Source organism: Dendropsophus ebraccatus, chromosome 6 (genome assembly GCF_027789765.1).
Source record: "Dendropsophus ebraccatus isolate aDenEbr1 chromosome 6, aDenEbr1.pat, whole genome shotgun sequence".
In the NCBI taxonomy this organism is placed as follows: Eukaryota; Metazoa; Chordata; class Amphibia; order Anura; family Hylidae; genus Dendropsophus; species Dendropsophus ebraccatus.
Window position 1 is genome coordinate 150,486,547 of NC_091459.1, and position 17,342 is coordinate 150,503,888.

The 17,342-nt window shown below is 49.0% G+C and overlaps 1 protein-coding gene across 1 annotated transcript; it reads left to right on the forward strand.

Moving 5' to 3' along the window:
* Window positions 1–279: 279 nt before the first annotated feature.
* LOC138795368 (extracellular calcium-sensing receptor-like) lies at window positions 280–12,196 on the forward strand. Its single transcript, XM_069974353.1, has 6 exons — window positions 280–398; window positions 733–1,024; window positions 1,518–2,342; window positions 6,104–6,328; window positions 9,068–9,191; window positions 11,277–12,196. Exons 1-6 carry the CDS (start codon window positions 280–282, stop codon window positions 12,194–12,196), a joined length of 2,505 nt encoding a protein of 834 aa, XP_069830454.1.
* The last annotated feature ends 5,146 nt before the right edge of the window (window positions 12,197–17,342 follow it).

The window sequence follows — 17,342 nt, forward strand, 5'->3', positions numbered from 1 at the left end:
TCCACAGGATCATTACACGGTGGTTTATTGGTTATTCATAGTTATATATTACTTGAAGGAATCTACAAGACCTGGACAATTATTTCCTCAGATAGGAGGATAGAGAGATTATGACACTTATTAGATGGCTCACAACATCTCCTCCACTTCCTGAAAACTTTATATTATAATCATGATGATGTACAGAGACAAGGGCCAATGATCAGACTCCTCCTCTTCCTCTTCTCCTTACCCCTGTCTATGGAGCAAGCCCTCGGCTGCAGACTGCGGGGCTGGGAGATGGATCCCTTCACCCAGCCTGGAGATGTTCTCATTGGGGGTCTCTTCCTGGTCTACTCTGGATATGAATTCTCTCAGCCGAGTTTCCACGATTGGCCTCAGCCTGTGTCCTGTAATGGGTAAGAGAGAATACCGATATACAGTGGTTAAACAGTAGGGATCTAATACTAAGGGATAAAGCATCATCTTGTAGGTCTTCTACTATGTATGAAGTATGGAAGAGCTTCACACACGGTGGCAGAAAATCAAGACCTCATATAAAGAGTCATCAATCTCTCATTGACTTTTCCATGGTGTTGACTTCAGAGGTCAAAAATTATATGTAAACCTCCATCCAGATCCAGTATCTTCTTCCTCTTTATCTAGAATATTATGGGTAGGTCCATCAGTCACACAGGGGATACAGATATCAGTATGTAAACTATTCATCCTTTATCTTGGTGTATTCTACAGGTTCCACATTCGATATTACAGGGATGTTCTTGGCCTTATATTTGCAATCAATGAAATTAACAATTCCCCGGACCTTCTGCCTAACGTCACTATCGGCTTCACTCTTGTCCACTCTTGTATGTCAGAGCTGCGGGCCATCGGAGGGGCAATGTCCCTGATGTCCGGTACTGGAAATCCTGTCCCCTGTTATGACTGCCGCAAGACCTTAGTTATGGCCGGGATCATTGGAGATATGGTGTCAGCCTTGTCTCTTCCTATAGCTCGCATCTTGGGTATTCAATCTTACCCACAGGTAAAGCAATTATTTCTGGAGTCCTTTTGTTCTTAGTTTGGGTCCCTTCCAACACTTTTATTGTTACAGTCTATGTATATGAAAAGAACATATGTCATGTCTATATGTATTAAAAAATAATTAAATTCACCAGACCATCTCTCAAAAATTCATTTACGCCCAATCCTATCGCCCTATTTAGAGTGTGTGTGTGTGTGGGGGGGGGGGGTAATGTGCAGTAAGGACCTGGGTATCATCAAGTCCTTTATAACATAATGGCCAATGGCAAGCAGCTCCTAGCTCACGGTTCTGCTTTCTACGACCACTGACGTTTCCCTGAGAACCTGCCCAATCTCCAAAAGCCAATAGCTAGCAGACACAAGCTTGCCTAATATTAAACTCACTACTTAGTTTTCCAATATGAACTTTTCTGATGACAGCAGTTTAGACCACAAGCACATGCCATGGCCTACCCAACCAAAGTCTAATACTCTGGTTGTAACATTTCTTGCAGATCAGTTATGGAGCCTCCTCTTCAGCACTGAGTGATAAAGTGAACTTCCCGTCCTTCCTCCGCACGGTGCCCAATAACATGTTTCAGCACATCGCTCTTTCTCAGTTGATCAACCAGTTTGGTTGGACTTGGGTGGGGATGGTGATTGTAGACAATGATGTAGGAGAGCTGGGTGGGCGAGTGATAAGGGCCGAAGTAGAAAAAAGCGGAAGCTGCGTCGCCTTTGCTGAAAAGATCCACCTGAGCTACTCAAAGAGGCAAGTCCTAAGGGTGGTGGATGTTATAAGGGAAAGCTCTGTAAACATCATCATTCTCCACAGCACAGAGCCCCACGTGAAGTTTCTCCTTGATGCCATGTATGATGAAGGAGTGACTGGGAAGATCTTCATTTCCTCCGCATCATTTACAATAACACCTGGGCTCTTCTCCAAAAAAGCTTGGAAGGTCCTAAATGGGACCATTGGGTTAATGCCTAATACCGGGCAGATGCCAGGATTTGAGACATTTCTACAAAGCTTACACCCTTCCTTATACCACTCACATCCCTTTATAAAGCCATTTTGGGAAACTGCTTTTAACTGCACCTGGAAAAATGGAGAATTCAACAAAAACACAACAGATGTTGAGACCCAGGGGTCGCTCTGTAGCCAAGATGAAGATCTGAAGATGATACCTTCTTTATTCGAGACCTTTGACCTCAGCTACACTTACCATGCCTACCTGGCTGTATATGCCTATGCTCATGCCCTTCATGCATTACTCCTGTGCCCATCAAGGGAAAATCACCAGCCATGTGGTAATGTCACCAGTATACAGCCATGGAAGGTAAAATGTGTTAAATACAGATGTATAATCTTTGCTAAGAGTCATATAGAGGCTGATAAATGAGTGTGTTACTATCCTGCCTTATGTAACTGGTCCATCTAATACTAGCGTAAAGGCCATATTACACAGGCAGATTACTCCTTTTGAGATTCACTGGTCGACTACATGCAAGGACCAATTGTTGGTAATGAAGGGGCACACGATCACTTAATCATTCATACGGCCATTCCTTCCAATATTGTGGAGAGATGGTGGTGTGTGGAGAGATGGTGGTGTGTGGAGAGATGGTGGTGGTGTGTGGAGAGATGGTTTGGCTCATATCTTGGTCTTTCACTATGTGTGGGGCACTGGTGGGCACTGTGATCCTGTGATTCTTTTCCCCAATCAAGCTTGAGTCCTCCTTGTCAGCTAGGAAGCCTTCTGCTTGAGGTATGTAGGCCGGGCCATAAGACACTACTTGTGGTTCCTATAAGTATCCAAAGATCCTTGTTCAACTTCCCCTTCCCAGAAAGAGATGGTTCAGAGGCCTAAGTTTCCTCTGCTACCCAGTATACTCAAGTCCACCTGCTTAGGGTTCCTGTCCTTAGGATTCCCGCTAACAGTAGAGTGTTTCTGTAGATAGAGGCACACGATCACTCAATCATTCATACGGCCGTTCCCTCCAATATTGCCCTCTTCACATTCTCTTTTTTTATGGAGAGATGGTGGTGTGTGGAGAGATGGTGGAGGTGTGTGTGGAGGGATGGTGGTGTGTGGAGAGATGGTGGTGTGTGGAGAGATGGTGGTGTGTGGAGAGATGGTGGAGGTGTGTGTGGAGAGATGGTGGTGTGTAGAGAGATGGTGGAGGTGTGTGTGGAGGGATGGTGGTGTGTAGAGAGATGGTGGTGTGTGGAGAGATGGTGGAGGTGTGTGGAGAGATGGTGGAGGTGTGTGTGGAGGGATGGTGGTGGTGTGTGGAGAGATGGTGGTGTGTGGAGCGATGGTGGTGTGTGGAGGGATGGTGGAGTGTGGAGAGATGGTGGTGTGTAGAGAGATGGTGGTGTGTAGAGAGATGGTGTTGTGTGGAGAGATGGTGGTGTGTAGAGAGATGGTGGCGTGTGGAGATGGTGGAGGTGTGTAGAGAGATGGTGGTGTGTGGAGAGATGGTGGAGGTGTGTGGAGAGATGGTGGAGGTGTGTAGAGAGATGGTGGTGTGTTGAGAGATGGTGGTGTGTAGAGAGATGGTGGTGTGTGGAGGGATGGTGGTGGTGTATGGAGAGATGGTGGTGTGTGGAGGGATGGTGGAGGTGTGTGTGGGGGGGTGGTGGTGTGTGGAGAGATGGTGGGTATGTGGAGAGATGGTGGAGGTGTGTGTGGAGGGATGGTGGTGGTGTGTGGAGAGATGGTGGAGGTGTGTAGAGAAATGGTGGTGTGTGGAGAGATGATGGAGGTGTGTAGAGAGATGGTGGTGTGTGGAGAGATGGTGGAGGTGTGTGGAGAGATGGTGGTGTGTAGAGAGATGGTGGTGTGTGGAGAGATGGTGGTGGTGTGTGGAGAGATGGTCTGGCTCATATCTTGGTCTTTCACTATGTGTGGGGCACTGGTGGGCACTGTGATCCTGTGATTCTTTTCCCCAATCAAGCTTGAGTCCTCCTTGTCAGCTAGGAAGCCTTCTGCTTGAGGTATGTAGGCCGGGCCATAAGACACTACTTGTGGTTCCTATAAGTATCCAAAGATCCTTGTTCAACTTCCCCTTCCCAGAAAGAGATGGTTCAGAGGCCTAAGTTACCTCTGCTACCCAGTATACTCAAGTCCACCTGCTTAGGGTTCCTGTCCTTAGGATTCCCGCTAACAGTAGAGTGTTTCTGTAGATAGAGGCACACGATCACTCTATCATTCATACGGCCGTTCCCTCCAATATTGCCCTCTTCACATTTTCTTTTTTTATGGAGAGATGGTGGTGTGTGGAGAGATGGTGGAGGTGTGTGTGGAGGGATGGTGGTGTGTGGAGAGATGGTGGGTGTGTAGAGAGATGGTGGAGGTGTGTGTGGAGGAATGGTGGTGTTGTGTGGAGAGATGGTGGTGTGTGGAGAGATGGGGGGGGTGTGGAGAGATGATGGCAGTGTGTGGAGAGATGGTGGAGGTGTGTAGAGAGATGGTGTGTGGAGAGATGGTGGTGTGTAGAGAGATGGTGGTGTGTGAAGGGATGGTGGTGTGTGGAGGGATGGTGGGTGTGTAGAGAGATGGTGGTGTGTGGAGAGATGGTGGTGTGTGGAGAGATGGTGGTGTGTGGAGAGATGGTGGAGGTGTGTGTGGGGGGATGGTGGTGTGTGGAGAGATGGTGTTGTGTGGAGAGATGGTGGTGTGTAGAGAGATGGTGGCAGTGTGTGGAAAGATGGTGGAGGTGTGTGGAGAGATGGTGGAGGTGTGTGGAGAGATGGTGGCAGTGTGTGGAGAGATGGTGGAGGTGTGTGGAGAGATGTGGAGGTGTGTGGAGAGATGTGGTGGTGTGTGGAGAGATGGTGGAGGTGTGTGGAGAGATGTGGAGGTGTGTGGAGAGATGGTGGTGTGTAGAGAGATGGTCGGGCTCATATCTTGGTCTTTCACTATGTGTGGGGCGCTGGTGGGCACTGTGATCCTGAGATCCTTTTCCCCAATGGAGCTTGAGTCTTTCCCTCCCTGTCAGCTGGTGAGCCTTCTGCTTTAGGTATCTAGGCTGGGCCATAAGCCACTACTTGCGGTTCCTATAAGTATTCAAAGATCCTTGTTCAACTTCCCCCTCCCAGAAAGAGTTGAAGCTACCTCTGCTACCCAGTATACTCAAGTCCACCTGCTTAGGGTTCCTGTCCTGAGGATTCCCACTAACAGTAGAGAAGTACCTTGTGTTTCTGTAGATACTCCTGCAGAACTCTCTCTTTCACTTCCAGCTTTTTTCCTTCTGTGGTTCAGTTTCTCCTCTTTCTCCTTTATCTCCTTCCCCTTAGTCAGCACCAGACAGGCTTGTTTGGCCGCCTCACAGAGGAGCCACCAGCCGCACTGAAGTATGACTGGACTGAACTCCACTTCCTGTAGTAGCTGGGGGTTTGTGTAGAGCCTATTAGCAAGCTCCACCTACCTTCTAGCAAGTTCTAAGTTTGCCCTCTAATGATGAGATATTGCTAACTCCGCCCCCTAATAATGACATAACTATTGCTGACTCTGCCCTCTAATGATGAGATATTGCTGACTCCGCCTTTTAATGATGAGATCTTGCTGACTCTGCCATCTAATGATGAAATAAATCCATTGACCCCACCCTCTAATGATGAGCTATTGCTGACCCCGCCCTCTAATGATGAGATATTGCTGACCCCACCCTGTAATAATGAGATAGCTATTGCTGACCCCGCCCTCTAATGAGATAGCTATTACTGACCCTGCCTCTAATGATAAGCTAGCTATTACTGACCCTGCCTTCTAATGATGACATAGCTATCACTGACCCTGCCCTCTAATGATGAAATAATTCAATTGACCTGCCCTCTAATGAGATGAATCAATTGACCCCGCCCTTTATTGAGATGACTTTCTTAACCCCGCCCTCTATTGAGAGGACTTTCTTAACCCCGCCCTCTATTAAGATGACTTTATTGACCCCGCCCTCTTTTGAGATTATGATCGAAAAGACAACAAAGCTGACAAATCTTTGGAGAAAATATAATTTTTTTTTATGAATATTCTTAAACCTTTCGGCCCTCAGGACGGCCGCTGTGACCTTGTAGTAACTTTTCATGGATCTCCAGGTTCTGCGCTCTCTGAAGAAGACGCCATTTCAGGCTCATTCTGGAGACATTTTCACGTTTGATGCCAATGGAGACGTTTCTGCATCATATGACGTTGTGACCATCCAGATCCTTAATGGAAACTTCCAGCTGATGACGGTGGGCTCATTTACTCCCGGGGCTGTATCAGGCCATACGCTTCTCATTAATAGCAGCCAGATTCTTTGGAATGACAAGTTCTCCCAGGTAGGATTTATGGATAAGTGATTGGCTGTTACGGATAAGATAGGTCAGTGATGGAGAATCTATGGGACATGTGCCGGAGGAGTCACACAGAGCTCCCCCTGCTGGTACACATTACAGGACTGTGGCAATTTCTCACTGCTGGCATGTTGATATATCTTGCCATCCAGGGAAACAGATCAGGGTTTGCATTCTATGTCCGTGTCAGCCGTGGTTCACGGACAGAACACAGGACATGTGTATTAAGCCAAAGAGTTAAGTGGTGACCACCTGCTAAGAGTTAAGTGGTGATCCCTTAACTCTCCTGAAGTAAGACGCACCCACCTGTATCACCCTCCCCCATTCTGGGCTGAGGGCTCTGGGCCCGGCCCAGTGAGGGAGGGGGTTAGGTAGCGATGCACAGCATTCATACTTAACCCTTTTGGGGTCAGACAGTAGATTAGTAGAACACCTGTCAGAATGATGGGAGTTCTGCTCCTCTTTAACACTTAGCCCTCCTGGCCCCTGCCTGTAGAGCGGCCACTAGAGGTCATCTGAAGGTCCAGCCAGGAGCCAGGAGGGGTGAGTGTTAATGCTAAAAGGCTGTTTTCCCACAATGCATTTTTTAAAATATAAATGCAGCATGGGAACACCTTCCACCGTGGCCAGCGTATATGCTGCAAACTTCAGACGCTAGTGCAGACGGGAACGGCACCCTCATTTCCTAACATGTTTTTTTTCTTATTTCTCTCGTCTTCTCTCTTATTTTAAAAGATAAATTATCACTGTCACTACCCCCCCCCCCCATATTATTACAGGAAGAAAAAAAAAAGGACAAATTTGGTCAGCTCTCCTAGAACACCATTCACACTAGGCAGGAGCACGTTGCTATGGCTGAAGTTGCAAACACCCAAACACAGAAAAATGCAACAGCTCACCGCAATGCTGAGATACAGACCCACTACAGACATGAAAATAGTTAAAAGCAGCCCCCCCAACCGCCAAAAAAAACTTCCATAAAAATAATGAGGCTCTTGGTTACCACTTGAAAATGGCGTAAACTGCCCCACCACGTTACGGTGGCCTCACGCTCGGGACAGTCCTACACTGTACTATGGCCTCTCCATGGGATGAAATACGCCTATGCTCTGGGCATGCAAGATCCGTCTAATACCAGCAAAAGTAATTACACCACCTGGGTGGGACAGGTGGAGTGCACGACCAAGTAGAGGCAGCCACTCCCCCATCTGGAACACAGGAAAAAAAAAAGGGACAAATTTGGTCAGCTTTGTCCTTTTTTTCCCCCTGTGTTCCAGATGGGGGAGTGGCTGCCTCTACTTGGTCGTGCAGTCCACCTGTCCCACCCAGGTGGTGTAATTACTTTTGCTGGTATTAGACGGATCTTGCATGCCCAGAGCATAGGCGTATTTCATCCCATGGAGAGGCCATAGTACAGTGTAGGACTGTCCCGATTGTGAGGCCACCGTAACGTGGTGGGGCAGTTTACGTCATTTTCAAGTGGTAACCAAGAGCCTCATTATTTTTATGGAAGTTTTTTTTGGAAGTTGGGGGGGGCTGCTTTTAACTATTTTCATGTCTGTAGTGGGTCTGTATCTTGCCATTGCGGTGAGCTGTGCCATATTATTACCTTGGTACCCACCGCCACAAGAAGAGTCAGGTATCAGCACAACCCAAAGTATGAAGGAAATGGTGCTCTGGTTCGTAGGCAGTAGCAGGCTGGTATTATTAGACGGTTATTATACGGTTATTAAACGGGGGGGGGGGGGAGGGTTACATGCTGTTTTCTTTTTTAACTAAACAGTACGGTGTCCCCAGTGAGACCAAACCCCCTCTGTTTTATAAACAGCCAGTTTAAAAAAAAAAAAAAAACACAGCCGCAGCAGCCTATATGAAACATTTCCCTCCAATCTGGATGGTTGCCATTTCAGAACTTTACAAAAACTGGTTCTGAGCGAACCTAAACTTCACTAATAAAACCTGTGTGGTATCCACAATCCAAGGCGGCAGCCATTAGTCACACCAAGGCTGGCTTTTGTTGGGAGACATGGTCCTGCATTGGATGGCAGGCACTTTAAGGTTCTCTTATCCTTTGCTGCTGCATTTGGCATTTATAACCAGTGTAGACCTCCGGCTAGGACTCTTAAAAGCCCCATATAACACCGGACGGTCACCTAGGAGTGTAGCTAAGTAATTTTCATCAGTTTTTAGGCCAATGACTTTTCCCAATCCATCCAAAGTGACGCCATTTTAGAAAGTAGCAAGAGGATTGGTGCCCTAGAAAGTGCACAAAAGTGATGCAAAACCCTCTTTTTGCTGCTTTTCACAACCACTAGTGTACCATAATGATGAAAGCCGTCACACTTATCCTCAATCATTGTGTGTGCCCTCCCCTCCATCTGTACTGATCAATATCCAATAAAGAGATCTTCTCCTAACATCTGCTGTCTCCATAATACCAGCTGAAGCTCTATGTCCGGGCTTTCATGGTGGCTCTGATCTCCCTCTTCTGCCTCCTGATTGGCTGGGAGAGCTGTTTGCAAGGCATTATGGGCCCTAAGGTTATGTCATTCTTCCTCCTTCTCCTTTCTACCCACACTATTCTAGCAGCACCACCTGAGGACCGCATTATCAGAACTTTTAGAAAACTTCAGAGCGACACGCTTGATGGATGCAGTTTGCTCATATTTACTTCTGTCGGGGACCAATGTTTTCTCTACATCTCACTGCTGTCTCTATACACAGGTCCCAGAGTCCGTGTGCAGTAACAGCTGTGGTCCCGGCTCCAGGAGGGTCACCAGACTAGGACAACCACCCTGCTGTTTTGACTGTGTCCCGTGCTCAGCTGGAGAGATATCTAATAGTACAGGTCAGTAGTTACTTTATTAGACCCATGCCCTTTCATTATTCGAGTCACATTTCTTTGTATCAGACTCAGTGTGAATCCACATTAGATGGAAAAATCCAGTGATCAGACTTTGGGTGAGGCCTGGTCATCATCACTAGATTGCATATGCAAAAGAATACTGCAGACACACCATCATGTGTCTCGACGTCAGTGAACTAGCCATACCTTCCTTTGAGAAGGAACAACCAAGCCAAGGAATGTCTCCAATTAAGGAAACCACCTAAGCAAGGTATCCATCCGGGGTTTTTGCCCCTCATCAGTGTGGAGTAGGTTTCTGGCTAGTGGGAGCAATGACTAGGGGCAATGTTCTAGAATACACTGACGTTGAGACATGTGATGGTGTCTCTGCGGTGTTTTGGTTGATCTCCCTGAGCTCAACCAGCGTCCTTTTGCATCATCACTAGATTAGCCAGGACCAGGATCTTGCTGCCAACTTTGGGGGTTATTCTCAAGCAACTTTGCTGGGAGTATATGAAGAAAGTAGTGACAGAGAAACAAAATATCCTGAGGATGAAAACAACTTATTGTTGAGGGAATCAGAGGAGGATGCCAGGAACCATCCTAGTCAACAGGTGGAGTACTGTCAGGAGTACAAGGCTTGTGTCTGACTAACATGCCCAGATCTCTATAGAGAAACATGGCTGGTCAGATGGATCCAGATCTCTATGGAGAAACATGGCCGGTCAGATGGATCCAGATCTCTGTGAAGAAACATGGCCGGTCAGATGCATCCAGATCTCTGTGGAGAAACATGGCCGGTCAGATGCATCCAGATCTCTGTGGAGAAACATGGCCGGTCAGATGGATCCAGATCCCTGTGGAGAAACATGGCCGGTCAGATGGATCCAGATCCCTGTGGAGAAACATGGCCGGTCAGATGGATCCAGATCTCTGTGGAGAAACATGGCCGGTCAGATGGATTCAGATCTCTGTGGAGAAACATGGCCGGTCAGATGGATCCAGATCTCTGTTAAGAAACATGGCCGGTCAGATGGATCCAGATCTCTGTTAAGAAACATGGCCTTTCAGATGAATCCAGATCTCTGTGGAGAAACATGGCTGGTCAGATGAATCCAGATATCTGTGGGGAATCTGGCACAGGCATTATGAATTGATTAACCCTGACGGTCAGGTGTTCCAGCTGGTGGAGAAAGTGTAATGGTGGGGGGAATTTTTTCTTAGTGCACTCTGGCTCCTCTCTTACCTGTGGATGGATGTTTGGTCAACAGGACTTGTCTAAGCATTGTGACTGACCAAGTTCATTCCTTCATCCACAAGGGTGATATAGTCATGGTTTGGGTCCAGGTCCAGTTTTCCTTGCTTTCCCGGCCTCCACAGTCAGTCCACAGATGTTATTTCTAAAGAGCATCCCTGAGGGATGTGCAGAGCATGTTAGGACCTCTATCTAATGTGTGATTAGTAGGAAGTCTATCCGTGTACTCAATAGGGGTCTCTAATAAAGTGTCCATTTGTGTAGGTGGAGGTTGTAATGTATAATACATTTAGAGCCACTCACTGGGTAGGTTAGATATTTTTCACGACTCATCTGCGTATCACATCTTTCTTTTGACTGGTACTATAGTCAAGACCCAATTCCCATCTTATAAGGCCATGAATGTTGCAATAAGCAGATTCTGTTTGTAACATTACATAAAGTAAACCAGAACAATCACATTTTAAACTACTGTCTGTAAAGAAGGTTATCGCACATGGGAAATAATAACTGCCCCCCCCCCCCAAACATAGTATCACTTCTCTAACAGTAAAGAATATAGAGAGTTCCACAGTCTCACTGCTCTTACAGTAAATAATCCCTGTCTGTGCTGACGGTGAAACCTTTTTTCCTCTGGACGTACAGGATGCCCCCTTGTCATGATAACAGGCCTAGGTGTAAAAAGATCAGTATAAAGATACCTGCTCTGGCGCCCACCTATAGACAGCTGGTTAGAGTACTTGTCCTTTGTACGCACAGAGTAGGGTACTGACTAGAAACCAAACTCCAGCTAATCTACATATGCCATAACTAACATAGGCTTTGTTGTTTAGATGCGGTCATGTGCTTCAGATGTCCCCGAGACCAGTGGTCAAATGAAGATCGAAACAGATGTGTCCCGAAAACCATAGAATTCTTGTCCTATCAAGAACCACTAGGACGTATTCTGCTGTCGATGGCCTCCATATTTTCTTCTTTGGGTTTAACTGTTTTACTGACTTTCATTAGGTTTAAAGACACGCCAATCATCAAAGCCACCAACCGGGAGCTCAGCTACATCTTACTGACGTCCCTCATTCTCTGCTTCCTCTGCTGCTTGGTCTTCATCGGTCAGCCATCTACGGTTACCTGCCTCCTGAGACAGACCTTCTTCAGTGTGGTCTTCTCCATCAGCATCTCCTCAGTCCTGGCTAAGACTATCATGGTAATCCTGGCATTTAAAGCCACCAGACTGAACAGTCCTCTGAGGAGATGGTTGGGTCCTATAATCCCACGTCACGTTGTGGGAATCTGCTCCGGGCTTCAGATTCTAATCTGTTCTGTTTGGCTTTACAAGTCTCCCCCTTTCCCGGCACTGAACACTCAGATAGAAAACCATAAGATAATATTTGAGTGTAATGAGGGACATAAGTTATTCTTCTACATGACTTTAGGGTTCATGGGCTTCTTGGCCACAGTAAGTTTCTTTGTGGCCTTTCTGGCAAGGAACCTTCCAGGCAGCTACAACGAGGCCAAACTGATCACCTTCAGCATGCTGATCTTCTGCTGTGTCTGGATCTCCTTCATCCCGGCCTATCTGAGCACCAGTGGTAAATATACTGTCGCCGTCCAGGTATTTGCTATCTTGGCCTCCAGTGCTGGACTTCTGGGTTGCATCTTTCTCCCCAAATGTTACATCATTCTTCTGAGGCCGGAGAAGAACAGACGCGAGTGCCTCGGAGGAAACACAGCTTTTGGACATGTTAGACTGTAATAACCAATGTAGGCCGCAACCTCTGTGGTTGAGACTCCGATCCTAAAAAGCAAACTCTAACATTAATGGTGTTATGTTCTGATACAGTCAATAATGTATCTGTGGCTTTAAAGCGAGCACCTCACACCTTCTGGGTCTTTGAGGTTCTGCTCTTGATATCAGCCATGTAATATATAACTCGGGTGGCTACTTATCTGGGTGCTGTAAGTTGCTGCTTAAATGTTACTGTATTAAAATACATTCTGATTTCTTGCATCACTTTAGTGAATTTGAGTGCAGAGGGTTAATATTTCTGGGCATCTTCTGTGTAAGGATAGAGGACCTTGGTCACATGATGCCTTCCAGCCAATGAGAGAGTGGCTAGTCCTTCTCTCAGGTTAACAAGGGATGACCTAAGTCTGCATGAGTCTTGCCCAGTGCGCCCCAGGCCAGAAGAGGGCGCACACCTCCAGCTACTGCTCCTGCTGGTGACAAGTTTCCAGTATGAAAAATTAAGCTAAGTTATGACTATACCTGTTGGGTCCTTGGTGCAGTCCTCAGTCTGTAAAGTACAACCAATACTGTGCTTTTGGCCATGAACTTGCATTTCTTCTGTGTCTTATTTGCGTTTGCCTGAGCTCACCTACTACACCCATCTCTCCTCTGCTGGGTTCCTTCTGGTCACAGTTTGACATTTGGCTTCTCCATTCTCCCTTGCAGTTTCCATGTGTGTTTGATCCAATCGCATAGTGAACCGGATCCCTGGTGTCCTATAAAGTGTATCAGTGCCTGCTACCACTATCTGGCTATTACGTCTAGGTTATCTAGTCAGCTCGGTGTACCCTGTCTTCCTTCTGTGAATGTTTTCTGGCTTTCCCTGACCTGATCTGTACCTTCACTATTCGGGTTTTCTGCCTGCCCTGACCTTTCTGCTTTATGACCCTTGTTCTCTGAATTTCGATTTTATGCCTTTGCTGCCTGATACTTGGGACCTCGGCCTATTGACCTCTCTTACTTTTTTGTCTGTCTTGTCTGCGCCGGAGCATGACGTCACCCGGACCGCACGTCCAGCCAATCAGTAAGGGGGCGTGCGGCCTGGGTGATGTCATGCCCCGCCGACCCTCAGGTAAGAGTACTCTCAGCGGGTGATAGTGGTGTGTGGTGGAGAGCTGGGGGTGATAGTGGTGTGTGGGGGAGGGCTGGGGGTGATAATGGTGTGTGGGGAGGGCTGGGGGTGATAGTGGTGTGTGGGGGAGGGTTGGGGGTGATAGTTCTGTGTGTGGGGGAGGGCTGGGGGTGATAGTGGTGTGTGGTGGAGAGCTGGGGGTGATAGTTCTGTGTGTGGGGGAGAGCTGGGGGTGATAGTGGTGTGTGGGGGAGAGCTGGGGGTGATAGTTCTGTGTGTGGGGGAGGGCTGGGGGTGATAGTAGTGTGTGGGGGAGAGCTGGGAGTGATAGTGGTGTGTGGGGGAGGGCTGGGGGTGGTAGTGGTGTGTGGGGGAGGGCTGGGGGTGATAGTAGTGTGTGGTGGAGAGCTGGGGGTGATAGTTCTGTGTGTGGAGGAGAGCTGGGGGTGATAGTGGTGTGTGGGGGAGGGTTGGGGGTGATAGTTCTGTGTGTGGGGGAGAGCTGGGAGTGATAGTGGTGTGTGGTGGAGAGCTGGGGGTGATAGTGGTGTGTGGGGGAGGGCTGGGGGTGATAGTGGTGTGTGGGGGAGGGTTGGGGGTGATAGTGGTGTGTGGTGGAGAGCTGGGAGTGATAGTGGTGTGTGGGGGAGGGTTGGGGGTGATAGTTCTGTGTGTGGGGGAGGGCTGGGGGTGATAGTGGTGTGTGGGGGAGGGCTGGGAGTGATAGTAGTGTGTGGGGGAGAGCTGGGGGTGATAGTAGTGTGTGGGGGAGAGCTGGGAGTGATAGTGGTGTGTGGGGGAGGGCTGGGGGTGGTAGTGGTGTGTGGGGGAGGGCTGGGGGTGATAGTAGTGTGTGGTGGAGAGCTGGGGGTGATAGTTCTGTGTGTGGAGGAGAGCTGGGGGTGATAGTGGTGTGTGGGGGAGGGTTGGGGGTGATAGTTCTGTGTGTGGGGGAGAGCTGGGAGTGATAGTGGTGTGTGGTGGAGAGCTGGGGGTGATAGTGGTGTGTGGGGGAGGGCTGGGGGTGATAGTGGTGTGTGGGGGAGGGTTGGGGGTGATAGTGGTGTGTGGTGGAGAGCTGGGAGTGATAGTGGTGTGTGGGGGAGGGTTGGGGGTGATAGTTCTGTGTGTGGGGGAGGGCTGGGAGTGATAGTGGTGTGTGGTGGAGAGCTGGGGGTGATAGTGGTGTGTGGTGGAGAGCTGGGAGTGATAGTGGTGTGTGGGGGAGGGTTGGGGGTGATAGTTCTGTGTGTGGGGGAGGGCTGGGGGTGATAGTTGTGTGTGGGGGAGGGCTGGGAGTGATAGTGGTGTGTGGGGGAGAGCTGGGGGTGATAGTGGTGTGTGGGGGAGGGCTGGGGGTGATAGTTCTGTGTGTGGGGGAGGGTTGGGAGTGATAGTGGTGTGTGGGGGAGGGTTGGGAGTGATAGTGGTGTGTGGGGGAGAGCTGGGGGTGATAGTGGTGTGTGGGGGAGGGTTGGGAGTGATAGTGGTGTGTGGGGGAGAGCTGGGGGTGATAGTGGTGTGTGGGGGAGGGCTGGGGGTGATAGTTCTGTGTGTGGTGGAGAGCTGGGGGTGATAGTGGTGTGTGGTGGAGAGCTGGGGGTGATAGTGGTGTGTGGTGGAGAGCTGGGGGTGATAGTTCTGTGTGTGGTGGAGAGCTGGGGGTGATAGTAGTGTGTGGTGGAGAGCTGGGGGTGATAGTTCTGTGTGGTGGAGAGCTGGGGGTGATAGTTCTGTGTGTGGTGGAGGGCTGGGGGTGATAGTGGTGTGTGGGGGAGAGCTGGGAGTGATAGTGGTGTGTGGGGGAGGGTTGGGAGTGATAGTGGTGTGTGGGGGAGGGCTGGGGGTGATAGTGGTGTGTGGTGGAGAGCTGGGGGTGATAGTGGTGTGTGGTGGAGAGCTGGGGGTGATAGTGGTGTGTGGGGGAGGGCTGGGGGTGATAGTGGTGTGTGGGGGAGGGCTGGGGGTGATAGTGGTGTGTGGTGGAGAGCTGGGGGTGATAGTGGTGTGTGGGGGAGGGCTGGGGGTGATAGTGGTGTGTGGGGGAGAGCTGGGAGTGATAGTGGTGTGTGGGGGAGGGTTGGGAGTGATAGTGGTGTGTGGGGGAGGGTTGGGAGTGATAGTGGTGTGTGGGGGAGGGCTGGGGGTGATAGTGGTGTGTGGGGGAGAGCTGGGGGTGATAGTGGTGTGTGGGGGAGGGCTGGGAGTGATAGTTCTGTGTGGGGGAGAGCTGGGAGTGATAGTGGTGTGTGGGGGAGAGCTGGGGGTGATAGTGGTGTGTGGGGGAGGGCTGGGAGTGATAGTTCTGTGTGGGGGAGAGCTGGGGGTGATAGTGGTGTGTGGGGGAGGGCTGGGAGTGATAGTTCTGTGTGTGGGGGAGGGCTGGGGGTGATAGTGGTGTGTGGGGGAGAGCTGGGAGTGATAGTTCTGTGTGGGGGAGGGCTGGGGGTGATAGTAGTGTGTGGGGGAGGGCTGGGAGTGATAGTCCTGTGTGTGGGGGAGGGCTGGGAGTGATAGTTCTGTGTGTGGGGGAGGGCTGGGAGTGATAGTTCTGTGTGGGGGAGGGCTGGGAGTGATAGTTCTGTGTGGGGGAGGGCTGGGGGTTTTAACAGATAAAAAAATAAAACATTTGATGACATTGGAATGTTTTTGTAAGAGCTTTTCTTGTGGAAAACCTGATGCGGCCCAGCCTCACCCAGACTCTACCTCCAGCGGCCCCCGGGTATATTGAGTTTGAGACCCCTAATCTACAGGTAATGAAGATCTATAAGTTTTGGGGATCACTGCATACAAAGGAGTGTGTATTGGAAATCTTACAGTTCTGAAGCCCTCCAGGTTGGGAATCTGTACTGGGAGTCTCCCGATACTAATGATCCAGGCACTGAGCATCTCTCATTACTGATGATGTCCGTATGTGGAGGACGTACAGGTTTCTTTGAGTATTGAGGACCTCCGCAAACTTATCTGCAAGTAAATGGGATCCCCGGCTATTGGTGATCTCCAGGTACTGATAATCTAAAGATATTGAAGATATGTAGTTAGTGAGGATATATGGGACCTGAATATCCGAGTCTGAGACAATCTCATCGAGGTACCAATAAGGGCCAACAATGATCCAATCCTCCAGGACAATGATGAGTGACAGAATGATGGTGGTGATTGTCCTCAGGAGCCCTGGATTCGGTGGGTTTGGACATATTATTTTCTCTGATCTTTAGAAACATGAAGCAGGGGACATAGAATGAGGCCACAAGTGATCAGAACACAATTCCCCGTAAATACAGATACAGCTGAGGTGTCGGGAGGCCCAGGTGACAACTGAGGAGTCAGGAGAGCGTCCTCACCTGTGCCGATCCCCTGGTATAGTGTATGGGGAGATTCCATCCTGACCTTATATTACGTCTTATTATCTCCCTCCATGAGGGACAGAGAGCCTGTAATTCAGACACAACCTGTAATCAGTGAGCGACTGACTGAGAACATCCTGAGCCTCGGGGGGACTGACACCACTAATTCTACCAGTGTCCGCTGAGTCCTGGGGCCTCACAGGAGCTGACACATACATGGGGAAGATGAACATGTGTCTGCCTATATATAAACATGTATACAGGGGTGGCTGTAGGGCTGCAGATGGGAGCGGGATAGTCCATGATAATAAAACTATAATCATCAATGTCCCTGACTATAAGAAGACTATAAGCCGCTCTGAGGAGCATCACCCACATGTAAGTAGTTTCTCCAGGATTGTAGGATTTCTGTAACTTTAGGGGAACATGAATATTCTTCCCAGTTACTTCGTGGACTTGTTTCTATAGATGAACGTTTCATAGTAAAGACGCTCGATCAATGATAAACTCCAACGATCTGTTAAGGGACTGGGTATAAACTCCGGGATGTTTGGGGTCTCTCGGAGCCTGGCCATCATCTTGGTGAATGGTTTGGCACTGCACTTGGGAAAAGACCAAGATTCTGAGATCCGGTGATGATTCTGAGGAGTGATATATGTTTATATGAGGCAGCTTTACATTCACTTACTGTAGA